This window comes from Perkinsus marinus, assembly GCF_000006405.1.
Source record: "Perkinsus marinus ATCC 50983 genomic scaffold scf_1104296967842, whole genome shotgun sequence".
In the NCBI taxonomy this organism is placed as follows: Eukaryota; Perkinsozoa; order Perkinsida; family Perkinsidae; genus Perkinsus; species Perkinsus marinus.
The window spans coordinates 100,438-110,462 of record NW_003203396.1 but is presented as its reverse complement, the minus strand read 5'-3'; the positions used below and the strand labels follow the sequence as shown (position 1 = coordinate 110,462).

At 47.6% G+C, this 10,025-nt stretch overlaps 4 protein-coding genes across 4 annotated transcripts in view; all 4 read left to right on the top strand.

Annotated features, from left to right (window-relative positions):
* The window catches only part of Pmar_PMAR004207 (ATP-binding cassette transporter, putative), a gene marked incomplete at both ends in the record, with an annotated part of 1,011 nt that extends 960 nt beyond the window's left edge, over positions 1 to 51 (top strand). Inside the window, one exon of the mRNA XM_002768570.1 lies at positions 1 to 51. This exon is cut by the window's left edge and continues 4 nt beyond it. Within this exon, the coding sequence (XP_002768616.1) occupies positions 1 to 51 (51 nt within the window).
* A 74-nt stretch (positions 52 to 125) lies between these two features.
* Positions 126 to 1,891, top strand: Pmar_PMAR004206 (ATP-binding cassette transporter, putative; the record flags this gene model as incomplete). The annotated part of the gene is made up of 2 exons (XM_002768569.1): positions 126 to 1,750; positions 1,870 to 1,891. The coding sequence occupies 2 exons, from the start codon at positions 126 to 128 to the stop codon at positions 1,889 to 1,891; spliced, it is 1,647 nt and encodes a 548-aa protein (XP_002768615.1).
* A 1,878-nt stretch (positions 1,892 to 3,769) lies between these two features.
* Pmar_PMAR004205 (hypothetical protein) lies at positions 3,770 to 6,569 on the top strand (the record flags this gene model as incomplete). Its single annotated transcript, XM_002768568.1, has 10 exons — positions 3,770 to 3,850; positions 3,951 to 4,019; positions 4,098 to 4,222; positions 5,434 to 5,597; positions 5,648 to 5,797; positions 5,843 to 5,953; positions 6,005 to 6,089; positions 6,140 to 6,239; positions 6,327 to 6,457; positions 6,506 to 6,569. 10 exons carry the CDS (start codon positions 3,770 to 3,772, stop codon positions 6,567 to 6,569), a joined length of 1,080 nt encoding a protein of 359 aa, XP_002768614.1.
* A 1,302-nt stretch (positions 6,570 to 7,871) lies between these two features.
* The window catches only part of Pmar_PMAR004204 (ATP-binding cassette transporter, putative), a gene marked incomplete at both ends in the record, with an annotated part of 2,358 nt that continues 204 nt past the window's right edge, over positions 7,872 to 10,025 (top strand). Inside the window, one exon of the mRNA XM_002768567.1 lies at positions 7,872 to 10,025. Within this exon, the coding sequence (XP_002768613.1) occupies positions 7,872 to 10,025 (2,154 nt within the window).

The window sequence follows — 10,025 nt, the reverse complement described above, 5'->3', positions numbered from 1 at the left end:
CGCCTGGGAGGAGGGGAATTTCTGGTGGTCAGAAAAAACGTGTTAATATAGGTATCGAGTTGGTGGCTTATCCTCGTGTATTATTCTTAGATGAGCCGACCTCTGGTTTGGATTCTGCTGCCAGTATGGCCGTTACTAAGTGCTTGGCAAGAATGAGGACTTTGGGTATCACTGTCGTTTGTGTAATCCACCAACCACGCTACGCTATCTTTAAACAGTTTACACATTGCCTACTACTCGGCAAGGGCGGCAAGACTGTGTATATTGGTAAAACTAGTCAGGTTGAGGACTACTTCGTTAGTCATGGCTTTCGCATCCCCAGGGGAGAGAACGTCGCCGACTGGTTCATCGATATCATCTCGGGTGCAGTTGATCATTATCAACCCGATGGCTCAGTCGATAGGAGCTTCCAGAAGGAAGATCTATTTGATTATTGGACGGATTATCAAGAGCACGAGGCTGAGCATCTTCAGGATAATCGACCGGAACCTCTCTACTTGCGGACGATTTCCGTTCGGCAACTCGGCGCTACGAACTCGGAGAGCAGTGGAGCCCCTCAGACCTCGGAGGAATTGAGGGATAGGTTGTGCGAACTATTAGACACCGAACCTGATGATGATTTGTCTCCTACGCAGTTATATCGCTTGGCAAGGCTGTTTGAGATTGAGTGTGATATGTCTGAGGCAAGGGAGCTCTATAGAGTGTTGAAGGCCGAGCAAGGGGAAGTTACTTGTGAGAGCTTCGCTAAGATGATGCATGGAGGCGCCTCAGAACAAGTCCATCTTGATAGTCGGCAGGTTTTGCCTGATCTCAGTCGGTTAAAAGACCGGCAAATCGCCAATGCTGGTGAACAGTTGGGGCACTTCTTATCTCGGAACGTGGCTCTCATTTCACTCGGCCAGCTTTTCCTCGATCTTTGTCTCAACTTTTTGGCTGCTGTTATCATTGGTACGACAGTGCAGCGAACGAATGGATATGATATGATGGCTAACAACAACATGATGGGTTTGATGTTCTTCGCCATCATGATCGGTGCTGGCTGCTTACAGGTTTACAGCTTTGAGTTCCTGGCCTTTGAGCGAGATGCTTCCGCTGGTACTTCTGTCCTCGCCTATTGGGCATCGAAGACGTTATGTCATCTGTTTGATACATTCCTGTTCACTTTGATATTCACAGCTACTTGGTATCTCATCATCCAGGCCAACTACAATGGCGTCTATGGATACTGTATATTCTTCATCTTCGCCTGGTGGGTGACAGGCTTCGGTCAGCTGATGACTGTAGTCTTCCCGATGGCAATATCACTGTTGTTGGCTGTCATCGTGCCGGTGGAGTTTGTGACCATGTTTGGTGGTGTCTCACCTCCCATAAGCTCTGATGGCTTCTTCCAGAAGGCTGCCACTTACTTTGGCTGCGGATATTATGCGACGGAGCTCCTCACTATGGCAGAATTCACCGCTTTGCCTTCGAATATCTTGGACTTGAATGTCGTCGCTGATACCGTCCATGGGTGCAAATATGGGTCATCTTATTACATTCTTCGAGATGTCTGCATACTTGTCGGTATGGGTCTCATCTGGAGACTGTGTACCCTGGCCTGGCTGGAGATAATAGTTAAATATCGCAGAGATGGCCTGGATTCGATGCTGCCATGGTTGGCTCATTTGATCGACTACTTTAACACCAAGTTCAATCCTGTGGTGAAAGACCCCGATAGTCATAACCGAGGGACCAAGATGAACACTCCCAGGTGGGAGAGGCGAGTACTTCTTCCACCGGTGGTGAATCCATCAGCGATACTGGTGCAAGCTCTTCAGTGTCGAGACGCATCAGTGCCGCTGGAGTGCGAACCAGACGTGCTACCAGCAGTCATATATCGAATGCGGTATAATTCTTCCCCTACCTGGACGACGTTCATTTATAGTATTTCATCCCATGATCTTGTTGTTCGATTCCATCGAGTCTGATGATTGTACTGCGAACTCACTCACGGATCCGAGACACTCAACATTCGCTGACGTCTATGAGTATTCGTCTGGGTAAGCGCAGTAGCGTGGTCGTGGATCACTAGTAGCAGCGACCGCCCTTCGGAGGGGAGAAAGGTCATTGACGATGGCTGTGACTGTTAATTTTGGGTACTGCCGCATTACTAATGTGTATTTTTGTGTTAATATTATTGACTACGAACATCTCGGGGCAATAATTTCCCAGGGATGCTCACTGGGGCATGTGTCAGAGTTGTCACCATATCATGGGATATGTTTGGGGGTGTAGAAGACAAACGGGCCAATTAAGGAAATGTCTGTAGTGTGCAATGTCGGACCGGGAAGGCCTCCAACAATGTTAGCGCATCGTCGAACGTGAATTGAACATCCAGCCGAAAGTAGTTGGGAGAATGAACGTTCTGTTGTCTAGCACCTGCATTTGTTCAGCTTGTTTAGTGTGCCTGAGTGAGTAGTTCCATCCTATCATCGTTAACCACTGGATTTCGGCCTTGCAAGAGCCTTCACCTTTATGGAGGGGGAGGAGGACATGTCGGATGATGAGCTCTGCTGAGAGTATTACACAACTTGAAGGTCTTCTTTTTCTTAGTGAAGTTAGTGTCCTTGGGTGGGGCTCCTATGCCACAGCCCCAAGATATGCTTTAGTACAAGCAGTCCCATCGGGAGGACACCTATGCCACAGCCCCAAGATATGCTTTAGTACAATCAGTTCCATTGGGGGGACACCTATGCCACAGCCCCAAGATATGCTTTAGTACAATCAGTTCCATTGGGGGGACACCTATGCCACAGCCCCAAGATATGCTTTAGTACAATCAGTTCCATTGGGGGGACACCTATGCCACAGCCCCAAGATATGCTTTACTACAATTAGCTCCATCGGGAGGACACCTATGCCACAGCCTCAAGATATGCCTCAGTGCAATTAGCTTCATCGGGCGGGACACCTATGCCACAGCCTCAAGATACGCCTTAGTCAATTTCATCAGGCGAGGCGCCGATTTTACAGTCCCAAGATATGCTTTAGTACAATTAATTTCGTTTGGTGGGGCGCCTATGCCACTACTCCAAGATGTGCCTTAGTACAATGAGTTCCATTGGACGGGACAGCTATGCCACAGCCTCACGGTATAGCTTACTACAATCATTTTCATGTGGACACCTGTGCCACAACCCCAAGATATGCCGTGGTACAATCAGTTCCAGCGGGCGGGGCGCCTATGCCACAGCCTCAAGATATGCCTTGCTACAATTAGTTCCAGCGGGCGGGGCGCCTATGCCACAGCCTCAAGATATGCCTTAGTACAGTTTTTGCGGGGCGCGCGATAGGAAGATCAAATTGCTCTCCAGGACCGAAGTAAATTCAACTTGGACGACTTATGAGAATCATTTTCTCTGTCAGTGGAGTCAATTCCGCTTGGGGCAGATATGCCATAGCTAGCATTTAAATCATCATGGCAATACAAGATACTCACTCTCATTCACAAGATTTATCGCCTTCATGAGGCGGCAACAATCAGGCTGCGTTGGAGTTCCGCAAGTTATTGTCACCAATATGGGGAGCCCCGGCTGTCCTCCAAAGTTGGTGTCCTTATCGGCGAAATTTATTCCCTCACTCATGAAATTGTGGTTCTTATTTTTTGCGAATGTGAAATTCTCATTTGATCCGCGGTTAGCATATGACTAGCTGATTGACGGAATATGCTAGTTGGATGGCTGCTTGTAGATGATACCGTACTTGCTGCTAGCTCATTATTCATTTGTGAATGCCTATCACGGCAGGGGCAGCTGCCTCGGAAGATGTGATCCCGCGATTCTACATTGTTGAGACTCCCCAAGAGCAGCTAGTAAGATCGGAATAGAGGTCGCTCGAAAGTCTCGTACTGTTACTCGAGCACCGATTTATGAGTATATCCTGAGCTCTCATGGGTCTTCTCCCATTGTCAGTTGAGACAAGAGGAGACCTATCGATGCGCCCAGGGAGCAGCGGAGAAGAACCCGACGCGCGACGACCTGGTAGGAGCGGAGACGCATTATACTCCCCTGTTGCACATGGGCTCGATATGGGTCTCAATGTGCGTCGCTGTATGTAAGGTAACACTGATGCTCATTGTGAAGGAGGTGGGAACTGTCGAGAATACTCCTAATGGGTCCTGGGCGACGGACCTAATTTTGACCTACGATGACTATCGGAAGGTCATTGATGATCAGCGATTATCGTAAGCCTCCCTAGTAACATTCTCGATGTCAACAGATTACGAGACATTTCGTGGGATGGTCCTTCAACTCGCTGTTTCGAGTTGTGATCTCTCTGCGTGACCTAGCAGTTAGCCTACACAGTACTTTTCGAACTAAGTAGCTAAGATTGCTTGAAACCGCGAGATAAGCTCTGTACGGTCTTGCTGACCAATTGTGTGAGCATATAGAGACTGCGTATGAATTCGTATCAGAGACCGAGTTCGCCAGCTGCTGACACCAGTGGTATTTCTTCAATTACCGCAGAGTGCAGTTGGAGAAGGGACGATATCTGGCATGCGGCTGTAGGTCAATCTACTTCGCTCGGTGCAGTAAACGGGTTAGTGTCTGTACGAGTACCGCTCAGTGGGTATAACGCCGCGCTGTTCGTTCACTATCCTGTCTCTGATGGCTGCGAGAGGCCTCCATGATTTACTCTGTTACCCCTCAGACTATCATATGCCTGTAGGATGGCCAATTTGTACAATGTATTGACATCCTTACATCGCCACGATGTCGATGGGAGAGGATATCTCACCGGCGATGCGCTAGAGGATTGGCTGTTTGAGGTTTCGAAGCATCTGGTATGAAAGTCTGCACCATCTTCACCATAGGCATAGAATTTTTGGGGCTATTCTTGCTTGTTCGAAAGCTACACACTATTGTGAGATCTATCGAGGATCGCTCTCGTTCACGCGATTAATGTTGGAGTGACAGTTCAGTTTCATCAGTACGAGTTTGTGAATCGGATCACGTGAATCTGATTCAGTGTCAATCAAATACATTGAAAATTCATCATTCATCAAATTCAGAATCACGTGAATTCTCGCTGTTTTATCATAAGTGTTATCTCCGTTTGTTCAGCCGCAAGTTCGTAAGACACCAGAGCAATTCCTCCCTCTCTGGGTTTTCACAGCGGCTCACACCATAGGGTTTCTCTTGGGAAGTGGCTCGGCTGCTGGAGGCAAGGATGGACCAAGAATTTGTAGGGCGTACGTGTTCATATGGAGAGCTCATCAGTTGTCTATATCAGCGATAGAACGGATTCTCTCCGAGAAGGGTATCGAACTGATTGTCGACCCGCTGATGGCGCTTCGGCGAGTATATGTCGAAGACATGACCAACAACCTGTTCTCCCGATTTCGTGGGTCCTCGTCCATCGATTTCCCTATGGATCTTCATTAACTTTAGGTAGCATATCTTATTATGATTCATTCTTCGTCTTCGGGACGGCTCCAGTCGATACGATTGCGAATGATGGCCAGGGCCTTAACATCTTCAACCGAGGATATATGAACCCTCTATTCACGTCTAGATTGGTAAAGCGATATAATCCAGTGCAGCGTATAATGGACTACAGTACGCTGTTCGTTCCAACCTGATTATCATAATACGAGTGTTTTGTTTAGGAACTTTTCTGGACTTCTGTATAGCCTGGGAGAATCGTGATACAGTCCAAGGTGCGAAATATTTCTGGCGTATATTGGACTGGCGAGGACGGGGATGGATCGATAGAGAGGACCTCTCTGAACTAGCTCAAGCCATTCTCAATGTTGTCGGTGAGGCCTCCATAACCCGTAGCTGCATCGGGATGTGCTCGTCAGATTCAATGCCTGGGATTTGTGGACCCAACGGACCGCCACCAGTGGAAACACTGGTATCAGAAATCTACGATCTTCTCGTGGTAGCCGACAACGAGTCCAACCCGGAAGGCCGTGAGTTCCTCCTTGATGATTTCTGGAGAGTGATGATTACCCGATTATCAGGCATTGTGCTTCCGCATGTGCTAGAGCATACAAGAGCGTTTGGTACGGTGATAGGCTTTTTGGCAAATACTGACGCTTTTATCGAGTAGGAATTTCTCTTCTTGTCTCTTCGCTGTGCTATCTTTGTTTAACCAGATACGAAGCTCGAGAGGAAATCGTTCATGAAAAGTTCTCTGCCAAACAAGAGAAGGAGAAAAAAGACAAACAGTATCAACAGAAAATTGCATTTATCGAGGTAACGGATGAAACTGCTGAGGAATGAGGTCTCAGGTTTCGTTGATTGTGACTTAGCGATGGAATTGGCTGTGCATTTGTATCTCAGTACCATAGTACCGTTGATCATCGACTCCAGCAGTGCCTCGACGGCCTCTGGGGTAATCTGAATGCACAGGAGGGCACCGTTGCAGGATGTGGTGGAGAACAAGCAAGTCTCTCATTCGCTGCTTTCAGAGAGTAAGCAATCAGTTGAAGACATCGAGTAGCTCTCCTCAATCTATGTAGGTATTTGAACTATCACGAGTCGGTGTATGCTGGAGTTTCGGTGGAACCAGGATTGAATGCGTAGAGATCCACCCTTACCTCGTGTTCATCGTTGTCGCTACAATTAGATACTACGAGTGGGAGGATTCAGAGTCCCGACAGAATGAGCATTATAGACAGCTCAAGAAGCAACAGGTTAACATGCAGTTGAAGGAAATTAGTGCAACACATGAGACTGAACTGGTGACCAATTTATTCAACAACTTCCCGACAGCCGAATCGCTGTCAACTGCATGATTGGGATTTGTGAATGCGAAAAGCCTCTTTGAGAGTTGTCATGACATAATTTTTTTGTAGTCTCGCTGCTGGAGCCCCATCGAATAGAAGAACTGGAGACGACATGAGCTAACGAAATTCAAATATTCAAGTCTCTAACGTCATATGAGACTAGTTGAGTTCATGTAACGACGACCTCACGACGTGTACCCGTGCATGTGAGTCTCAAAAATGGAGTCATCTAGACACTAACTTGGCCTAAGAACCCTTCGAATTTCCTGGAAACTCGCTTGCCTTGAAAAATTTGTGGAAATCTGGACTCAGGATTCAGAAATTGGCTGTTGAGTGTGTTTTCGTTAGTCTGTCTACACGTCACCGTCGTGCCTCTCTGAGCATGGGGAGCTCCTTTGGCGGATGTACCTCGAACACTTTCATTTTTTGAAACGGCTAATATTGAACTACTGCCGTCATTGGGCCTAAAAAGAATTATTGAACTACTTCTACGTGGCTATAGCTGAAGTACTCGGAACTCCTTGTTCTAGTTGGCTCTGTTAGAACTACTGGTTCTCGTCTGCACTAGCCTTACCGATTTCGACTAGTTTGACTGCTTTCAGTTCTTGAACCACCATATTAGGACCCCCGATCACTATGCTCAGGCTAGTAGCTTGAAACTACTAAGGCTCGTCTTTACGTTGAGCCAGTTGATATTGGTTTATTAGGATTCAGTTCTCTCGCGGCAAGTACGGTGGCATTGTAAGGCGCTGTCGTGCCGCTTCCCGGTGGTCGCTCCTTAGCTTTATTCACCCAGCCGCTCTCGCTAATACAGCAACACCATCGGAGTTTCATCTAACACACTAAGTAGCGCGCGCCATAGTGATCGATAGAGTTTTCGCGTTCGGAGTCCGAGCCTCACTTCCCCGATGATGCCGTCTGACGATTCTTCAACGGGGATCTGCAGAAGTCACTCGCGATTGGCTTTTCATGTGAACAGGGAATGTTCTTTAGGGGATACATGCAGGACTCGGTTTGAATCTTCTCTTTATCAGTTGAGATTTTCTCCACCGCGTTTTCCTTATCTATATCATTGTCCGAATATACCTACAATTCAAGTATGTCTAACGGCGGGTACTGCCCTATTGGTGGCAAATGCAGCAATCCTGAGTATTGTGCCGAAGGCTCCATTTTCGAGCAGTCCAATCAAGCCGGAGTTTGCCTAAGTTGCGGAGCGGATGTGGTGAAAAAAGGATACTACTGCGCTAACGGCACGAGCTCGGTCTGTCCACCTGGATATTACTGTCCCCTGGGTGGCACGTCCGGTCCTATTCCTTGTCCGGAGGGATATTTCTGTAAACAAGGCTTTGCGAAGCCTGAGTCCTGCCCTTGGTACTCCCAGTGCCCACGGGGAGCAACTAACCAGATTCCTACTTGGGGAGCTATATTCATTATCGTGGTCATCGGCATTATCGTTGCAGCGTTGAGTATATGGCTGTGGCTTTATCGTCGTCAGAAGGAGAGGAAGGCCACTTCACAAGGAACAGTTCATCAGCGGACGACGGAAATCTATAATAGTGTAGTCCAGGCTCTCACTGGAGTATATTTGCAGTCCCAGAGGATGCAAGGATTTACTAATGATATCAAATACACTCCTGTGGACATTCGGTTTGAGCATTTATCGATGACTCTCAAGTGGGGAACTCGAAGGGAGATTCTCCATGATGTTACGGGTGAATTTCCAGCAGGCTCACTAACGGCAGTGATGGGACCCTCAGGAGGCGGTAAGACGACCTTCATGAATGCGTTGTCCAATCGAGCGCCATATGGAGATGTGACGGGGAAGGTTTGGGTTAATGGTTTTGAAGGAAACTTCGGAGAGTATCCAAAACAGGTTGGCTTTGTACCACAAGATGATATTATGTTTGACCGTCTCACTGTGTATCAAAATCTCTATTATTCTGCTATGGTCCGCTTGCCAGAAGATATGCCCCGTGAGAAGAAGTTGAAGATCATCGAGGATGTCATTCAAGTTTTGGATCTCGAGCAAGTCCGACATACCATTGTGGGGTCGCCTGGAAGGAGGGGAATTTCTGGTGGTCAGAAAAAGCGTGTTAATATTGGTATCGAGTTGGTGGCTTATCCTCGTGTATTATTCTTAGATGAGCCGACCTCTGGTTTGGATTCTGCTGCCAGTATGGCCGTTACTAAGTGTTTGGCAAGAATGAGGACTTTGGGTATCACTGTCGTTTGTGTAATCCACCAACCACGCTACGCTATCTTTAAACAGTTTACCCATTGCCTACTACTTGGCAAGGGTGGCAAGACCGTGTATATTGGTAAAACTAGTCAGGTTGAGGACTACTTCGTTAGTCATGGTTTTCGCATCCCCAGGGGAGAGAACGTCGCCGATTGGTTCATCGATATCATCTCGGGTGCAGTTGATCATTATCAACCCGATGGCTCGGTCGATAGGAGCTTCCAGAAGGAAGATCTATTTGATTATTGGACCAACTATCGGGAGCAACAGAAGGCTGAGGAGTCGCAGGTCTCTCGGCCTGTACCGAGGTTTTCCCGAACGGTATCAGTACGCTCTCTGGGCGCCACCAATTCAGAAGATAGTGGAGTCTTCCACACCGAGGATGAGCTGACCAATAAACTATGCGAACTGTTGGATGCTGAGCCCGATAGTGACCTCACACCTCAGCAAATGTATCGCTTGGCGAGGCTGTTTGAGATTGAGTGTGACATGTCTGAGGCAAAGGAGCTGTACAGAGTGTTGAAGGCCGAGCAAGGGGAAGTTACTTGTGAGAGCTTCGCTAAAATGATACATGGAGGCGCCTCAGAACAAGTCCAACTCGAAAGTCGGCAGGTCTTGCCTGATCTCAGTCGGTTAAAAAACCGGCAAATCGCCAATGTTGGTGAACAGTTGGGTCACTTCTTATCTCGCAACGTGGCTCTCATTTCGCTCGGTCAAGTTTTCCTCGATCTTTGTCTTAACTTTTTGGCTGCTGTTATCATTGGTACGACAGTGCAGCGAACGAATGGATATGATATGATGGCTAACAACAACATGATGGGTTTGATGTTCTTCGCCATCATGATCGGTGCTGGCTGCTTACAGGTTTACAGCTTTGAGTTCCTGGCCTTTGAGCGAGATGCTTCCGCTGGTACTTCTGTCCTCGCCTATTGGGCATCGAAGACGTTATGTCATCTGTTTGATACATTCCTGTTCACTTTGATATTCACAGCTACTTGGTATCTCATCATCCAG